Source organism: Malania oleifera, chromosome 3, assembly GCF_029873635.1.
Source record: "Malania oleifera isolate guangnan ecotype guangnan chromosome 3, ASM2987363v1, whole genome shotgun sequence".
Classification (NCBI taxonomy): Eukaryota; Viridiplantae; Streptophyta; class Magnoliopsida; order Santalales; family Ximeniaceae; genus Malania; species Malania oleifera.
Window position 1 is genome coordinate 5,738,556 of NC_080419.1, and position 20,661 is coordinate 5,759,216.

At 34.4% G+C, this 20,661-nt stretch overlaps 1 protein-coding gene across 2 annotated transcripts in view; it reads right to left on the reverse strand.

The window, feature by feature from the left end:
• LOC131151881 (uncharacterized) overlaps positions 1 to 1,255 on the reverse strand; it is a 47,760-nt gene extending 46,505 nt beyond the window's left edge. Inside the window, exons 1-3 of one of the 2 annotated variants that reach the window (XM_058103344.1) lie at positions 1,034 to 1,255; positions 919 to 962; positions 82 to 198 (exon numbers count right to left, since the gene is read on the reverse strand). In XM_058103344.1, the coding sequence (XP_057959327.1) occupies positions 82 to 177 (96 nt within the window). In that variant the 5' untranslated portion in view covers positions 178 to 198; positions 919 to 962; positions 1,034 to 1,255. The remainder of the gene's footprint in view (positions 1 to 81; positions 199 to 918; positions 963 to 1,033) is intronic. The other variant, XM_058103343.1, reaches the window with a different exon arrangement.
• Between the last annotated feature and the right edge of the window lie 19,406 nt (positions 1,256 to 20,661).

A 20,661-nucleotide genomic window follows, 5' to 3' on the forward strand; every position in this document is an offset into this window, starting at 1 on the left:
TACATTGACAGTATTGAAGAGACATGCGAAAAAGCATGGGAAGAAAAATTAATCTTCAATGTACATTAATTCAGAACATACCCTGCATCGGAACCATGCACCACGAAAACCTACAAGGAAAGATCTCGATTCTGCCAGTTGACCAACATTAAAAGGTAGGAGACTGTTCTTGTCCATTATGGCCCATTAAACATGTAGCTGCAGCATAAATATTACCCGATTCAGACACAAGTTCAGAAAACTAACTAGATAAATAAATAATTGAATAAAAAAATGGTCCATCCTACAAGACAATGAATAATTCTACTTACTTCTAAATTGAATAAATATTTCTTCCTTCCCTCATTCTAATTAAAGAGATTTAAGGCATGTTTTTTTCTGCCCAATTATTAGTAAAAAAGAGTAAATAATTACTGATGTGGATCCAGTAACCAAGGCGGAATAAAAACCCATCCCTCACCCCCTCCCCCCCCCCCCCCCCCCCCAACAATAACCACCGCAAAATTGCCTTGATCACTTGAAGGTTGCCATTAGGATTGTTAATTGCCAAATAGTCACGGCAGACACAACAAAATTCTAAACATGAAGCACAGATCAACATATAGACTCTGAAATGGCCTAATACATATGTCTACTTGATAGAAAAATAAATTTATTAAGAAAAAAAAATGTACGGGGATGATGAGGAATCTTCAGAAGGCAAAAGAAACGGAAAACTTTTATTTCCATTAAAATTGTTAATATCCCAAATCCAAGTCCGACGAAAGGGGGTTTGCATTATCAAGAACCGCCAGCATCACTAAAAGTTCAAATAAAATATTTTCATTCCAAAAAAGAAAATCATAGCTAAACATTTTATACCATCTCCAAAAAGTCAAAAAACAAAAACAGACAGCCACGAATAAAGAAGCAACATGCCTTCCCCGTACTCAATGTCCATTACTCCCTGACATTTCCATTTCCTGCAATATATCCCACGGATCCTCAAGTGAAATAAGATGTCGATAGCATCATAAACAAACGACAATATTACCTTTCTTAGGCCTTTCATTATGCCGCAGCAACAGAGAAGAAAACAATAGGGAGAAAAGAGGGGAAGGGAAGAGGAGGAGGAGGAAGAAGAAGGGTGAAGTGTTCCACGCTAGAGAAAGGAGAAAACAACGGTAGCTGGGGTTGGAATTTCTGGTTCAATTCCAAATTGAGAAACTCGCAAGAAAGCAAAATGGATAAAAATCTCTCCCGATCGTTTAGGTCTACTCCTTTTTTTTTTTTTTTTTTTGATATCGCCGGGTCCTCAGCCGTCATCTACCAGATTACCCTGGGATGCAACACAGCCAAGACTATTCCCACGCCCCATGATACCGGCCCCACAGCACCACGAGGGTGTAAATTCAGGAACTCGGGGGAAACTCGAACCTGGGAGGCGCAAAGGTTGAACTCGTGAGAGGCACACCCAGTGGATGAGTTTACCACCTGAGCCATGCCCTGGGGGCAGTCTACTCATAATTATTTGTACATTAAATGAGTGGAGTATAATTTAAACATTTTTATTTGATAAACATTATGTTTATTTATTAGACATCAATTCAATTGGTATAACTTCTAGCCCCAGGTATAAGTTTAGGTGTTAAGAAGGTTCACTGGATTGTCTTGGGTAAAGGTAAAGTTTGGGATTCAAACTCTACCGTCTGCAGCGTATATTCGCAATTTACCTCCTATTTGTTAGCTAAGGGCACAACTAGTGTAGGTGTGAAATTAGTCTGGTATGCAAGCACAAGAAACCTAGTTTAAAAGGTCGTACCTAGTGCACAAGGCTCCCACTTTGAGTGGGGTCTGGGAGAGGTGGATGTCGGCAAGCCTTACCCCCATTTTTAAAGAGACCACTCCCAAGTCTTGAACCCAAGACCACCCATACCGACGCGGAGGCACTTGCCATCGACCACGTTAACAACTCTGATACCACTCACATGACTCGACCTGCATTGGGTACCAAGTAAACAGACATTTTATTTATACTAGCCTAACAGCGAAAGACATAATGTACATACCATTCAAAATACAATATCTAGAGTTTCAACATACATATACACACATTTCTAGCATACCCAAAAACAATACAGCCGTAGGGGAATTACACCTCCCTAATCCAAACTCACCCTGTATATCAGGGTATCCACTCCACACTATCTCGGAGCTCTTTCCTCTGGTCTATCTCTGTTCCCTGAAAAGTTTAGATAATTCGGGTGAGACACATCTCAGTAAGACGGAATAAATTATTTATAGTATATGGCAATATGAGTTCAGTTATAACACATTTTACTTTTCAAATCATCAATTCATCTAAAAAAAATACACTGATATATATATATATATATGCTCGTGATCATATAGTTACAAAACACAAACTTTTATAAGCTTTTAATTCCATTTCCAATTTCATTCGCATGCAACCCATGTTTATGAGCAAAGTTCCCGATAATAGGGAAGTCTACCCACCCATACAAGTAGTTTCCCTTTACCCTAATACATTATGCAACCAGATATGGCTACATCTGATACCTATCAGAGCACTCACCTTACTTAGTAAGCCCTCAAACGTAGAGTTTTACTTTGCTTAATTATTTAGATTATTAAACTCACACTCTTTTATTTTCCATTTTTATCATTCTTTCCTTTTCCATTCCCATTTCACAATCCAGCCCATGAGTGTCCTTGATACTCAATACTAACATTGCATCTGTAACTCATGGCTGCCATGAGGATTTTTCTCCACGTCATGCTTCTCCCTATGAATAGGGTCATGTGGCCCAAAGGCTAGATCTAACTACGGTTGGCATACCCGGTTAGATCAATATGGAAATTCATCCATGCGTTTATAGTATAACTAACCGGCCTATAGCCCTGATCCAGACTCAATGGGCACAACAACACAACAACTCTACTAAACGGCTCAGTCGACTGCCCACACCACACTCTCCATGAGACTGTGTGGTTGCACTAACACCTTACTAACAACGATACCGTGCTCAATATCACAACCCATCATTAGGGTTTCCATATCCATCAATCAGGATTATCATTACCACATACCCGTAATCATTGTGTGATATTAGTATTTCATCGATCATATTTCAATAATCCCATTGCAGCTTTCGCACTTTACAATGTTCACATTTCCCAAGTATTCACAATCAGTATTCTCTTTCATCACATTTCAATTTCCATATTGCATTATTCACGTTGCAATATTCTCATTTTATCATTCTCAATTCAACATTTATTTTGCCATATTCACATTTTAGCATACTCATTTCAATATTTACATTTCAATATTCATATTTATATTCCCACATTTCAATGTTCATATTGCAAAATTTACATTGCTATATTCTCATTTTTATATTCATTTTCTAATATACATATTTCAGAATTCACATTTCAAAATTCATTTCATAATAATACATATATATCTCATTTCACATTAATTTCATTCTCATGCTAGCATATAACTCATTTCATGCTTTTCAATACTTCTCAACATACTCAAATCAGTATTCATACTTCTCATTTTCATAAAAATCATTTTTATACATGTATTTATATATCATTTTCATCATTTCCAGCAAACATATTGATACTTCTCATTTCATCATTTTCTTAGAAGATACTCATCATCATATTTCACATTTTTTAGTATACATCATATGCCACACAATTCTTATCTAATATTCATAATATATTAATTTCATGGGGGGAAATATCATAGCTTCATTTTTCACATATTCATTCAATAAATAATATAAAAAATACTACTATAATTTATTCCTCTTACTTGGTTTCTTGAACTACGCCTGCAGGGATCTCGAAATTATACTCGTGGCGCTCACCCGAGCTATGAATTCCAAAAAACCCTACTTACTCTGTAACGACCTCAAAAATCTTAATATAAAATGAAATATAATAAATAGAAAAGTCGACTCGAACCCGTGGGTAGCGGGGATATATGTCAATCACAGCGGAAACCTAAGCAGCAGTAAGTGTAAAATCTCAATCATCAAACCATAAAACATAAGACCAGAGTTTACTACATCATTAAAATACTGTATTTATATACAATTTCCAAAACATTAAAATAACTCTAGGATCATACAACAAAAATAATCCTGATCCTAGTACAAAATCTTACCCTCCTAGTGGGGTAACTTAATAAGCTCAACGGTGGCCATGACCCGCCGATCTCTCAGGGTCTCCTGAAAAAATAATTAGGTTCAGGGGTGAGACACTTCTTAGTAAGGTAAAATAAACTAAATACAGTTGTGTGGTAACATGAACATTTAAAGCAATTATGCATATACAGTACATTTCATATTTTTGTAAACATTCGTCATATCGTACTGAATAATCATATATTTTCATATTTGTTAATAATTCATATCGTACATAAAACATTTGTAATAACTGATAATACTGAAAACATACCTAGGATGAATAGCTAATTGATGTCATGTATTACCCCCCATGATGGGTTTGTAGCCCGAAGGCCGGACCCGACAATGATTGGCTGACCACTACCGAGTCAAAAATGTCTGTAAGTACGATGTGCCCGCCACACCCTGGTCCGGACTGCCAAGTGGACGTCTACAACTCTACATTGAAAGCCATATTGACTATCCATCTCCCACCCCCTCATGGGGTGGTTAGCACAAGTCTGAACATAAATATCTGATCTATATAGCTACGGTAGCGAGCTCCTAAATTGAACTAAACTAACATCCGGGTTCTGATAACATATAATACATGATAATATAACATATTTCATAATTTCGTATATACGGCCTCGTGCCGAAATCATTTAATAAATACGGCCTCGTGCCGAACATTTCTTAAATACGGCCTTGTGCCGAACATTTTATAAATACGGCCTCACACCGAATATCTCATACATATCATTTTGAAAATAAATCAATTATCATGTATTTTCAAAACTATATAGTACTACATTATTTCATGATTCCTGAAAACATGTTTTACACGTAAAATTTTCCATATCATAGTACTTTTCATGAAAACTAACATTCACGCCACACAAAGTTGGGTAAATCATACATTTCATTCTAAAATTATAATTCCCATACAACAGCAATATTTTCCCAAATATGCATTTATTCCATAATATTCAAATATCATACATCTTTTTCGGGAAATCAATTTGCTCATAAATAATAGTAATTTGCGTGAAAAATAACTGTTTTAGTTTATTCCTTTACCTGGCTACTGAGAAAAGCCCCTATAAACTTTGGTCTCACACCCATAGGATTTCCTAATCAATACCCTGAAAATGAAAACTCTCAATACTAAACTTCAGTATTTTCATGTGTATATCATTTCCTATAACTACGGTAAGATCAAATTTGGCTTAAAAAGTCTTACCTCAACTTAGGGATGATTTCCAACTTGCTTTCACCAACGATCCGCTCCGGTAGATTTGTAGATAACTTCCCCATGAGCATTGTGGTGGCTTCAAATCATCGAACCGGCGGAAATCCATCCCAAAATCGAAGAGAGAAGAGAGAGAAACCGTTGGGGGAGAGAGAGTGTGTAATTTTTCTTTAATTTTGACGTTTAATCCGCGTTCTTGATACTTATAAGACTGGATTCGTCGACGAGCCGCGTCATCTCGTCAACGAGTCCTTCAATAATTTCGTTGACGAAACCCACACCTCGTCGACAAAATTCAGATTGCTCAAAACCTCTCTCAGTATTTCCTCGTCGACGAATCCTGTCTTCGTCGACGAGGTCCTCTTATACCCTTGTCGACGAATCTCATGTGTTCGTCGACGAGGCCCTGATGATTTCCCTTGATTATTCTTTCAAAATTGCAATGTCGTCGATGAATGCGAAGCGTTCGTCGATGAAGTTGACTTCCTCATTCTGTTACTATTTCCATTTCCCTTCCTCTTTATTATTTAAATCTCATTATTATTTGGGTTGTCACATACTCAGTTCGAATGGAAGAATGTTTAACAACCGGAGAAAATACCTCATTATAATCAATGTCTTTCTTCTGTGCGTAGCTCTTAGCTACCAATCTAACTTTGAAGCGAACATTATTTGCATATGGAAATCCTTATTTCTTTACATAAACTCATTTTCAAGTAATTGCTTCTTACCCTTAGGCAGTTGGACTAGCTCCCAAGTCCGATTCTAATGAAAAGACTGCATTTCTTCATTCATCGCTCTCTTCCACTTGTCTGATTAAGAGTTTCTCATTGCTTCTTTGAAAGTGCAAAGAACACCATCATCTACAATTGGAAGTCCATAGACCACCATATCAGCATACCAAGGAGGTTTTTGAATTTCTCGTCTTGGCCTCTGAGAAACAATTGATTCTTGTTGCTGTGAAGATTCTTGGATTGAAATCTCTTCTTCTTGTACACTATTTCCCACCGTAACTGGAGAGTTACATCGTGTAGTCTCATTTCTCGCTGGGTTTTCCAAAATTGTCTCAACCTCCGCCTGTTGTTGAGTACCACTGGTATTTTCTTCAATTGGCGACTCCCTTGCATATTGTTTTCTTCATCATTGCAAATTCATCAAAAGTCACATTTTTGCGTAAAATCATTTTTTTCGTAGACACCAAAGACGGTATCCTTTGACTTATGCACTAATCCCCAAATATATTACTTTCTTAGCTATTGGATCCAACTTAGATCCTTTAACATGATAATAAGTCATAGTACCAAATACATGTAAAGAATCATAATCACTAACAAACTTTCCAAACCATATCTCATTGGGTGTTTTTCCTCCTATTGCAGATAATGGTAGACGGTTGATGAGATGACATGCATATCTAACAGTCTCAGCCCAAAACCTTTTGTCCAACCCAACATTAGACAACATACAATGAACTTTCTCCAGCAAAGTCCAATTCATGCGCTCTGCCACCCCATTCTATTATGGTGTATCTCTAACTGTAAAGTGTCGAGCAATACCTTCATCCTGACATACTTTCATAAATAGGTCACTCGTGTATTCACCACCATTATCTGATCTAAACCGTTCAATCTTTTTGCCATTTTGAGTTTCAAACAATTTTTTCCACTTAAGGAAAATATCACACTTCATTTTTATTCTTCATTAAATACGCCCAAAACTCTTCTGGAAAAATTCATCAACAAAAGTGAAAAAATAATGTATACCACCCAATGAAGTAGTTTTAGTAGGTCCCCATACATCTATATGGATGTAGTATAAAATACCTTCAGTCTAGTGGATTCCAGTGTCAAATTTCACTCTAGTTTGTTTTTCCATAATGTAATGCTCATAAAATTCTAGTTTGTGCACATTTGCACCCTTCAACAAACCTCGCATAGCCAATTGTTGCAAAGATTTTTCCTTTGCATGTATCAATCACATATGTCATAACCTGGTTGTATCTAAACTTACATTTTTTTCAAAAGCAACAACTGTTGAGCCAATAACTGTACTACCTTGTAAATAATACAAGTTATTTTTTCTTATTGCTTTCATCACCACCAGCGCACCTGATTTAATCTTTAAGATTCCATCTCTTAAAGTGATAGTGAACCCTTTAGATTCTAAGGCACCCAATGAAATCAGATTTTTCTTTAGGCTTGGAACATACCTAACTTCAATCAAGGTTTTAACAGTTTCATCTTAACATCTCAACTGTATTGATCCTATTCCAATTGTTTCACAGGTATTATCATTTCCCATAAAACAACCCCACCCTCTAATTTTTTAAAATTAGAAAACCATTCCCTATTGGGACACATGTGATATGAATAACTATAATCAAAAATCAACTCACCAAAATAATGTGACGAAGATGTTCCAACAAGAGAAAAATCTGACTCACTTCCATCATCATTGGCTATATTGACATTATAATGTGCTTCGCCCTTATTCTTCTATTGTAATTTAAGGCAATTTTTTTTTTCAATGCCCTCTCTCATGACAAAATGCGCATTCATCTTTAGTAGGTCTCTCATGAGATTTACTCCTCCCATAAGATTTACTCCTCCTTCCAGGCTTACGACTCTGAGAACGTCCCCTTATTGTTAGTGTTTCTATTATTTTCTTATAGACCCTCTAATCCTTCTTTATGCATTCAGTACTAATCAATGCAGTACAAACAACATCAAAAGTAACTTTATCTTTCCCATACAATAAAGGGTAGTCAAATGTCCATACTTATCAGGGAGAGAATTCACTAATAATAAGCCTTTATCCTCATCTTTCACCATTTCATCCAAATTTAACAAATCAGCCAAAATTTTATTGAAAGCATTTATGTGGTCATTAATTGAAATACCTAGTTGATACTTGAAACGAAACAATTTCTTTTTCAAATAGAGCCGATTTTTCAGACTCTTGGTCATAAATGTATCTTCTAATGTCTTCCATAATTTCTTTGCAAATGTCTCCTTCATAACACGATATTTCTAATTTTTAGCGAGACATAGATGAATCGTATCACATGCCTGGCGATTAATCTTTTCCCAATCTCTATCACCCATATCCACTGGTTTATCATCTAAAGAAATATCTAATTCTTGCTGATATAGGATGCCCATCACCTCACATTGCTGCATACCAAAATTATTGGTACCACCATCAAATTTCTCCGCCTCAAACCGAACATTAGCTATTGTCTTTGACGATGATGTCAAAGCCGTTGGGGTTGGAGTTCATGTGGATAGAGTTTCTTCTACTTCAATTTTTGCCATCTTCTATATATTCAATAGCAACCAACAAAGTAAAAGGTATAGAATGAATAGTACGTACCAATTGTGTCTACTTTTTTTTATCCTATGAAATTCCACTTTGACCAGGCCAACCTCTAGGGAGCGAATGAGCTGCAATGGTCTCTGAGGACTCGCTAAGATAAGGTATTTCTTAAGCATCAAATGTGGAAACAAGGATCCTAACAGAGGAACACTCTGTATCGACACTATTCAACCAAGCTCTAATACAAATTATTGTGTTGGGCACCCCACTTGTGTCAAACACCAATACTACTCTTGGAATTGGTGTATTCCCAAGAGGGGAGTGAATTGGAATTTTAAAACTTATTCCTAGGTTAAATTAGATATTAGCAATATTTCACAACCTAGGGTCTTAATTTCTAGGCAATCCCAAATACGCAGATAAATATAATATGTGAAAATTTAAATCATGTGCATCATTCACACTATATAACATACACGTGCAGGAATATAAATTGAGGAAATATAAACAGACACACGATATGTTATTGGGGTTCGCCCAATTGGGCCTACGTCCCCGCTTCTAGCTTGCAAGCCTGAGGATTCCACTAATGCTCACTTAACAAGTGAAGCGGCACCAGTTACAACTAGATCAATTCTTAGGGCTGACCTCAACCTACAATTTACCAGGATTGTGCACCTAACTTTTCTAACCTGGTCTAAGCCAATTTGGAACCATTCAACAGTACTAGTCTCCCTTTTCAAGCCCATGCCTGGAATACGACAAATATGAAAATTTACATACATGAAAATGTTTCTTGTACTAAGCAGATATGTACCACTATGCTCAATCAATTTATGCACTCACATATGATAGGATTTATGCTCAAGTGAGATCTTAAAATTTTAATTCAAGATAATATATTCAACAAGTGAATATTCAGGGTTACCTCAAAAACCCTAATCAAGTATGACCCAAATATTCTATCAAATATAATCACAACAAATACTTAAGGTTTAAGCTTGCAAAAGATTTATCAAATAAAATATGCAAGCTCTCAAGTCTTACAATTTGAATGCAATGACTAAGAAGCTAAAAACAAGTTATTCCCAATCAAATATTTACATACGAAATCTTATGGGAATAAACAGTCAAGCAAAACTCTCAAAAAGATTTTTCAAATATATATGAATGTGTGAGAGTAATGCCTAGAAAATAATTTGAAATGATGCACAATACCACAAACAAATCTTTCTACACCATGCAATTGATTTGCAAGTTAAGAGAACTTAGAAAAACAAACTTTTTTTTTCAAAATGATATTTGCTAATAAATATGTAAGAGAGTGTATAAAAATATGTTTGAAATATTGAGTATATAGCAAAAGGAGTATAAAATATTTGAGAGGATTTTTACTGATGACTTTTGCTACTCTTATGCTAATCAAGGCAAACGAGGGGGTATTTATAGATATCTCTCAAATTTTGACCGTTGGGGACCTATTGGGTATTTTGAAAAATGTTTAATGATTTTTAAAACAAATTAACCTTGATTTACTGCGGTAAAAATTTTGCCAACCCAAGAGGTCCGATCGACCAAATTCAAGGTTCGGTTGACCGAGTGTTTGAGTTCAGTCGACCAAGAGAAATTTGAACTAGAAGGATGGTCGACCGTACTTAAGGATTTCAAAGGCGATTTTCCAAATCCACACGGTTCGGTCGACCGGGTCATTTTTGAATTAAGATGTTCGGTCGATCGGACGGTTTGAAATTCCCACGTGGGGGTTCGGTCAACCAGGGCGTTGCCCATATATTTTTGGTCGGTCGACCGAGCAGTCAACTTGTTGACCCAAGGAGGCTCGGTCGACCATGACTTACCTATATACTTCTGGTCGGTCAACCGAACGATCAACTTGTTGACCCTATTGGAGTTCATTCGACCGAAGATCTTAATATAACTGAGTTTGATTGACCAAACATGTCATTTTTGCATTTTCAGTTCTTTTCTCTTTAAAATGTTATCCCTATTCATATAATGATTAACTTAAATTTGATAGGACACTCATTTATGCATGCATGGGGGACCTAAGGTCAGTCTAAGTCTTTTTGAGTACACCAAAAAAATTCGGTGACGATCGACCGAAGGGTGATCCCTAAGGTCTTGTGGCTCCCTATGGTCAGTCTATGGTCATGTTGAGCTAAATACTTATTATATATTTGATGCATTTATTACAAACCATAAATTATTATAGACAAATTAATGAAACAAAAATATATATACAATTAAAACAAAATATCTTCTTCTTTTCTTCAGTGGAAAAGGCCAGTTGATGTGAGCTTTAAGATTTTTTGGCTTCCACCATCCTTTCCTTTATGTGTGCGCTAAATATCAAGTCTGCTCAAACACTGGATACACACATAAGAAACTTGCAGTTTATCATTATCAAAACCAAGAATCAGACTTAAAAAGTCAACAACTACAACTAATGCTATTAAATATATAAAAAAAATTAAAGCAATGCAGAAACTAATAATAAAAGACAGTAAAAAGAACAAGACAAGAATTTAACGAGGTTCGGTACAAAATTACCTACATCCTCGGGCACCGACGATCAATCCACTACTTCTTGACAATGTACAAGTTTGAGATTTGTTTTACAAATGGAGAGTTAAGCTCTTTATATAGTTTCAACCTTAAGTCCAAAAAACATTTCTCACAAATGTGGGACAAATAAAAAAAAGAGTTCAAAACAACTTTTCTACCAATTTGGAACAAAAAACCAATAAAACAATGGAATTCGTGGTGCAAGGTACACTATTGTAAAATCCTAAACCGTTTTATGTCCATATGCTTACGACAGATTTTGGATATTGTAATTGTGTTTGTCGTGAAGTTGTTGTTGTGTTATGCAAAACAAAACAATTATTAGCCTATTTATAGGCGATTTTTTAAAAATTGATTATAAGAGCTGACCGTGGAATTCCTTAATGGTGAAGGATGGCTCAGGGATTAGCTTGTAGGGGAGGCGTCATTCCTTACTAAGGAAGGATGCATCGAGATTGGCTTGCAAGGGAGTGCGATTTCCCACTTGTGATTGCAACTTGTAGACATGATATTATTATTTTCAAATAAAATAATAAAAAAAAAGAATTTAGTATGATTTGGGTCTCGATTTGCTTTGAGCTAGATCAAATTTGGGTATTGGTCCAACTTTGAGTTGGCTCGAGAATGGGTTTTAGTTTGAGTCCAATTAATTCTATATCAAATTTAACAAAATTATAACAAGTGAAAAGTTAACATAATTTTAGCTCATAGTCTCAAATGGTCAACTAAAAATGGGTCCCAGACTTAAAAAAAGAAGTTTCAAAATCCGCTCATAATTCAAAATAGAAATGAAATTTAATTTAAATTTAACTTCTAAAAAATTCAAGACCCGATACAATAAATTTTTTAAATTTTCAAATATGTTCTTAAACTAAAAAATAATCGGGAGTTTAAAAATGGAGCAATGTAATTTTTTCCAACCTCGAAATCAATTTTGAAATGTCAATAATTCAACTAAACCCAAACTCAACCTTAAATTCAATGTTTTTTCATTTGAAAATTTCAATAATTGACCTTAAATGGATAATCAATTATGAGTTTTAGGTCAAAAATTAATTCAAACCAAGTTTATTTATCATCTAGTGGCGCACAAAAATAAGAAAAATGCACGAGTAAGAGAGCGTGTATTAGAGTGAATTTGTCACGCAATTTAAAACTGAAAATAGATATGTCAAAATTCATTTTACAAAAATAAAATTGTTTTGAAGGCTAGAATGTAGGTCAGACAAAAGTCGGTGCTAGAGTGATTTTTTTTGAAAATTTTGGAAACCCTACTTTTTGCAAATACCCAAAAGAAGACTCTATAAGCCTAGAAAGCAACCTAGAAAATTTATAGAATTTTCTACATTTTTGGATTTTTAAAAACATTAAAAGACAATTAAGAGGGATTAATAATAGTTATAGTAATAATAATCTACCAATTCTAATGATGAAAAAAAAACCAATTTTATTGATTTCTAATATTTTAAGTATAAAATAGTACAACAACAAACAAACAACAAAACCAAGCCTTAGTCCCACTAAGTAGGGTCGGCTATATGAATCCTTTTCCGCCAATTTATGCGATCATAGACCATTTCTTTTGATAGATTCAAAGATATTAAATCCTTACTCACTATCTCCTCTCAAGTTATTTTAGGTCTACCCCTACCCCTTCTACTGCCCCCCACAGTAACTAAGTCACTCTTCCTCACAGGTGCACTATAAGGCCTACGTTGCAAGTGTCCATACCATCTGAGTTGCCCTTCCCTTATCTTATCTTCTATAGGAGCTACACCTAACTTACCACAAATATGTTCATTCCTTAATTTATCTTTCAATGTTATACCACTCATCCATCTAAGGATCCTCATCTCGGCAACTTTTACTTTTTGGATATTATGTTTTTTCGTCGCCCAACATTCTGATCCATATAGCATAGCTGGTCTTATAGCTGTCCTATAAAACTTCCCTTTCAATTTTAAGGGTATTCTACAATCACATAGAACACTTGAAGAACTTCTCCATTTTACCCAATCTGCTTTAACTCTATGCATTACATTAGCTTCAATTTCTCATTCAGCTTGCATAATAGATCCAAGGTATCGAGATCTACAAGTGCTACTTATTTCTTCATCATCAAGTTTAACTTTGTCTCCAATATTCCTCCTATCAATACTAAAATTACATTTCATATATTCTGTTTTATTTTTACTTATCTTAAAGCCTCTAGATTCCAAAGCTTCTCTCCATAATTCTAACTCAGCCTCTACTCCATCCCTAGTTTCGTCAATTAATACAATATCATCTGCAAACAACATACACCATGGAACCTCCTTTTGAATACTTTAGTTTAAGTATAAAATAGTAGAATAATAATAATAATAATAATAATAATAATAATAATAATAATAATAAAAGTAAAAATAAATTTACCATAATTACTCAGTGATTGACCAAACAATGTCAATGACTTTTGGTCACTGCTCCTTAGTTAAGAGATTGCAAACCTCTTCCTACATGGAATGACAATGCATAAGAAGAGTTAGGGCTCTTATCCGTGAAGCTAATTCTTTTCCAATACCCAACCAAATTTGTTGCTACTATTTCTCACCTCTCTCTCCCCCCCCCCCCCTCACCAAAAAAACAAATAAGCATAAGAAGATGACCAGACAAAGAAGAAGGGAAAACCCTTTATCATGTGTGGTCAAGACTATGCATGCTTATACATATGGTGTTTTATGTATCTCGGGTATGTGTCATTGATGTGGGTGGTGATAGAAATGTTGTGATAGGTTGATTGCATTAAAGATCTTTAGCCCAATAATGGAAAAATATGGATACAAAGAAGCAATTATGACAATGAATTAAAAACCTTGCGCCTTATAGTGAAAGGAGACTCTATAAGCCTAGAAAGCAACCTAGAAAATTTATAGAATTTTCTACATTTTTGGATTTTTAAAAACATTAAAAGACAATTAAGAGGGATTAATAATAGTTATAGTAATAATAATCTACCAATTCTAATGATGAAAAAAAAAAACAATTTTATCAATTTCTAATATTTTAAGTATAAAATAGTAGAATAATAATAATAATAATAATAATAAAAGTAAAAATAAATTTACCATAATTACTCGGTGAATGACCAAACAATGTCAATGGCTTTTGGCCACTGCTGTGCGCACCTTAGTTAAGAGATTGCAAACCTCTTCCTACATGGAATGACAATGCATAAGAAGAGTTAGGGCTCCTATCCGTGAAGTTGATTCTTTGCCAATACCCAACCAAATTTGTTGCTACTATTTCTCACCTCTCCCCCCCCCCCCCCACCAAAAAAACAAATAAGCATAAGAAGATGACTAGACAAAGAAGAAGGGAAAACCCTTGATCATGTGAAACCCTTTATCATGTGTGGTTAAGACTATGCATGCCTATACATATGGTGTTCTATGCATCTCGGGTATGTGTCATTGATGTGGGTGGTGATAGAAATGTTGTGATAGGTTGATTGCATTAAAGATCTTTAGCCCAATAATGGAAAAATATGGATACAAAGAAGCAATTATGACAATTAATTAAAAACCTTGCGCGTTATAGTGATGATAAACAAGAAATTTTAGCCTATATTATTAAGCTCACTAAAACATAGAAAGAGGAGAAAAATAAGAGCCACATACCTTGAAGCCCCTCAAAAACTCCTTTAAGATTGACAAAGAGATCCAAGAAACCCAAGCATGAATAGTTCTCCAAATACTTCTTTCCATATGCTAATTCAAGCTATTACTTAGGTCTTTCATTGCTTTTCAATATGTGTATCCTTGTTTTTTGTTGAACGTAACCCTTTACCTTCTTGAATGTTAATCCTTACTTAAAGATGTCTTCTTTAGTTTTGAAGTCATTCCAGTTAGGTTTTGAATCTCCTTCCCCTCCTAATCTTTATGATATTGAACACTGTAAAATTTTTACCCCTTTATTAAAGAGCCCAAGTCAATTCTTTTATAGGTTTTAGGAGCTAGAGTTTCCTGCCACCAAATCAAACCATTATCTTGCTACTCCTACATCCATATTTATTACTTTTGTTATATAAATGCATACACAATTGCAAAAAAGACATGATTGCCATACATAGGATGTAACGACCCAGAAAATATTGATATTCAAATATTAAAGAGAGAGGAAAATAGATACAGAAACAGAAGGAGGCCGTAGACTTCGTCGACGACATTACATTTTGGAGATAACATTAAATAAAAATAATTTCAGAAAAATTGCCAAGCTTCATCGATGAACACAGGGTCTCGTCGACGAAGGTCCTCAGAATTTCATAATTTCGTGGACGAACACAGGGTTTCTTCGACGAGAAAATACCGAGAGGGGTTCTAAGGCAGCCTGAATTTCGTTGACGAATACAGGGTCTTTTTGATGAAATTTGTGAATGACTCGTCGACGAATACAGGGTCTCGTCGACGAAATCACCTGTTATATATATATACAGAATTCGGGATTCATTTCATGTTTTAAGAAAACCTCTCTCTCTCTCTCTCTCTCTCTCTTCTTTCTCTCTCTATGACTCTCTCTCCCTTCTCTCTTCGTTTTTGGCCCCACCAGTCGTCGGATTGACAATCCGAAGCTACCACAATGCTCCTGGCGGAGTTCCCTACAAGTTTGCCGGAGCAGATCGTCGAGAAAATGAAGTTGGATTTCATCCCAAACTCTGGGTAAGGTCTTTTATTGAGTTTTTGACTTCCTGACAGTTATGGGAAATGATGTAGACTAGGAAATACTGATGTTTTGTTCTGGGACATTGTATTTCAGGATGTTGGGTTAGGAATCTTGCGGGTATAGAGCCAGATTTTTATAGGAGCTTTTCAAAGTTGAGGTAAGGGAAATATGCTATGCTAGGAGTTTTAATAGAGTTAATAGAGATTTTATAAGCATATTTTTATGTCAGTCTATTATAAAGTTTTTATAGAAAATAAGCATAAATGTTGGTGTGGCCTAAGTAGACTTTCATGTGAAGAATGAATTTATACAATTGTTATGAAACATCATACCATACTAAATACAAAGATATAGATAGTATATACATTTGATATGGTTTTCCAGCATATGAGATTATATAGATATAGATTTATATTCACAGAGAAATGTACATGCTTATACAGCTTTATATGAATGGATTCATGAAACAGTTATATACATATATCCATATACATGTATACAGATACTCAAATCAATATTTTACACTACAGCTTATTACAGAACAGTATATATACATATACAGTGGTTATCTTTTTTTATTTTTTTTATTTTTTTTATAGCATTATTTTTATGGTTTTTTTTTTATAGCATGCCGTTTTTATAGAATGGCCATTTGTTATTCCTATGTACCCAGACATACAGAACACCACAGGAACCAAAGTATATATAATTAAAAAAGAATACAACAGATTAGATATATAGAAGGGGGGGGAGGCATCAAAGGATGCGTACAGATACTAGTTAGTTATTTACAGTACAGAAAAGATTAGAGTTTATGTTAAAAAAATTTTGGAGAACATTGATTAAAATTATTTTAAATTTAATTTTTAAATTAGTAAAAAATATATATGTAGATATGTATATAGTAATCATATTTGCCCTGAGAAAGATATCACAGGACAGACAGGATACAGATTAACAGAGCACGGTACCATTGCTCTGATAAAGATAGTTAGAGTTTGACAACCACATATTCAGGATAGTTATGTGGGGGTAATGTCAGCCGCGCGCGGAGAACTTATGCAAGCTCCCAGTTTTACTGGGTTGAGGGTTGCTGGCGCCAGGGCGGGGCCCTGGTTTTTTTGACAGTGGTTAGTAGCCAAACAAGTCTCAAGGCTTAGGAGGAGGGGAGGATTGCAGAAGTTTGCCGGGGCTGAGGTAGTAGTGTAGGTAAGTTATGGATGACTTATTTAGAGGGGCCCGGACCAGATATAGTCCCGCATATTGGGCCGCACAAAACCCTGTATGAGGGGGTCAAATCATGACGACCAGAAGGTCCTAGGGATAAACGCAACAGTTAATATATAGATATATATATATATTATATATAGATCAGTTTACCGTTATATGATGAGTAGAGTTTATGATATTATCAGTATGAAAAATAGAAAAAATACAGATGCGATGAGGATAAAAAGAAAAAAAAAACAGGATGGGATGAACGGTGTATTTTTGTATTTTTTTTTTAAAAATGTGAGGAAGGACGAAAGAATAGATATGGCTTCTTTTTTAAAAGATACGTTTTTTTACAAAATTTGTTGGGCATTACAATTAGTTGTTATATTTTTTAAAGTACTTTTTTAAAACTCGTTTGCCCACCACACAATAGTGATAGTAATTTTCCACTTTTGAGCGTCCGGACTCACCCATTGACCTTTACTTCCAATATTTTTCATGGTGGAGCCAGATAGACATACGGTGATGCAGGAATCAGGCATGCGGAGGATAGAGGGGAGATGTGTTTGGTCCAACCCTGGGTTAATTTTTTTGAATTTCTTTTACTTTGTATAGGTGTGGAGTGTTTTGAGGGTTTTTATTTGTGGATTGGCTTTATGGGGTGAAACGTGGCGTGTTTTTTATCCGTTTGAGTTTAGCAGGGCGTTGGTATGTTGTGTCTAGGGGTGTTTTGGGAAAATTATAGCGATTGCTTTGGGACTTGGTGGAGAGTAGTGACCATTTTTGTATATGGTTTGTATATTTTAGTTTTAGGAATCTGGTTTATATTGTACATGTTTATGAATTTTTAAAATGGTTTTATGATTTATGTTTCTGCTGCGTAGGACAGGTTATTATATATATATATATATATATATATATATATATATATATATATATAATGAATAGAATTTTGAGGGGTCGTTGACCATGGAGAGATGCAATTCGGAGTTGGTGATTTCTTGTTGTCTTTCTTCAAACAAAACAATGTTTCTCTTTTGAGCTTTTGTAAAGTTTTTTGATTTTTGAGATTTATGAAAAAAAAGAAGGAAAAAAAAAATTGGGCAAATGAAGAGGGGGGTAGGAAGAAAAATGAGTGGGGAAAGTTTGTAATTATTAAAACCAATTATTAGGGGACATCCATGGAAAATTTATAGTTAGAAATAGGAATTATCTTTGGAAAAAAAAATGTAAAGTAGATTAATCTGGTAAGGTTGATGGGTGAATGTGATAAGGGTGTTAATACATTCATCACATAATCACATTTTGCAACATATTCCTATTAAGCTGACTAAACTTATCAATTTATGCACCTAGGACCAACTTAACATTTAATAAGGTTTTAAAAATTAGGCTGAACTGCAATGATGGGAATCGATCCCCTTCTTTTGTTTGGGCTAAAGGTTAAATTAGTGTAATTGATACTTGGCAATTAACTAGGGAGGGCGGGGTCGAATTAGTTCCTACCTTAATTCCTATAGCTAGTTTCTAGATTTTTTATGGAAAGTCCTTCCCTTGCATTTTGTTTTAACTAGATAACCCTAGACCTAGAATTTCATTTGCTATTAATCGCATAGTTTGTGCTTGGACTTGGTTTAATTCTCCAACATCTCCCCTCGTCGATATCTCCTCGACCCTTCTTAGCTCTTAAAGAACCTTGCCATGAGAATGAGTCCTTGTTGTCATGAAAACATTGCTTTTACTGAACTAAAAGACCTTGTGCTAGCAGGTATACTCTTCTCCTCCTCCTCTCTCTCCATCCCTTTCTTTCTCGTGAAGAAGGGGGGCTATGTTTATTAAATGAATTCTTTTATGACTTATGAGGACGTGCTAAGACTTTCATTTCATTTACTTTATTTACTAATTATTAAATATAAGTGGGATAACTGCTCCCTTGTCTTGCTAGAATTTCATTGTAAACTAATCAATCAAATAATTTTGTAGTGTTTATTTAGGTATTCCCTTATTATTTTGCATTTTGGATATTTTATTATCACTTTTTCACATTTTTCTTTTGAATTTTTTGAAATAATTGTATAATAATGATGTATGTTGACATCACTTGGTCGACCTTGACTAGTTGATTGGTCACTCAGGAATGGCTACCAATTTACCTTCCTATCCAATTTGCAAAACATCTTTTAAAATTAGGGTAATTACATAACACGTCGAGTAAAATAAAGTGTTTGCAGAATTAAAATGTCGAGTAAAATAGAATGTTTGTAGACTTCAATATATATATTTTTTTGGAAAAATAACTCTTTGTGCATTCTTAATGTTTGTGGCTATTTCATTATTATTGGATCTCAAGTTTGGATATAGTGATGAGGAGAATTTCTTCAACGTAATTGAAGTGATTTTCTAATGAAATATTTTTACTCTTTCCTAGGTGTTTGATATATGGCCATAAACCCACCCTTTTTGGCTTAATTTATTTCATCAAAATTTCATTAAAAGTAAAAAAGAATCGTATTTTCTTGCAAAGCATTAGATGTGTACGATAAGTTACGAACTGCTAATTGATGAGTATTTTGATGAATAAGCATTTTCTAGTAAACATAATACAAAATCTTTTTTATAAGTGAAATTTTATTTTTGGGGTATGAAACTGTACTATTTTTTATCAAGAAAAGTTTTTAAAATTTTATTAATGTCTTATGTTAATTTTTTTTATTGTCCTCTATGCACTATCGTAACTTTTAATTATTTAAATAAGTGTGCCATCTTTCAATATTTTATGCGTATGTAATACAAAAATTTATTGAAAAATTTTAAAGTCATTATTGATCATAAATATACATAAATAACATTTCTAATACATTGCTCTAACAATTCTTTTAATAAAGATCTACAGATAAGATTTTGAAAAGTTCTCTGACCTTTATAACATTGCCATATATTTTGCCCATCCATATTATGAGTTGATTCATCATCATCATTAAAAGGGAAAATAAGCGTCTCTACTATATTTTTTTCAAAAAATTTTCAAGTCAAAAACATAGGTGGGGGCAATAGCTCAATAAAACCAGTTCATTACCTTTCATAATTCATAATAAACAAGTTAATCCCAACTTAACCCAACTACTAAAGAAATAAATTATAACTTAGGACCAATCTATCCGTACAATTTTTCTTCCAAATTCTCACTTATACTTGTGTTTTTTTAGTTAAAAAATTAATGATTTTTACTTATGATATATTATAATGTTGAAGGGTGGCCACTGCAATTAAGGAAAAGAGGGCTTTACTCAATTTCCAGTTCTTTCATTCAAACTGTACACTCATCCGTATTAAATGTCTTGTCCACGGTCTAAATAAGGAAAAGCCACACCGGGCCAGGCCCAGCGAACAACGGCCGAGTCCAAA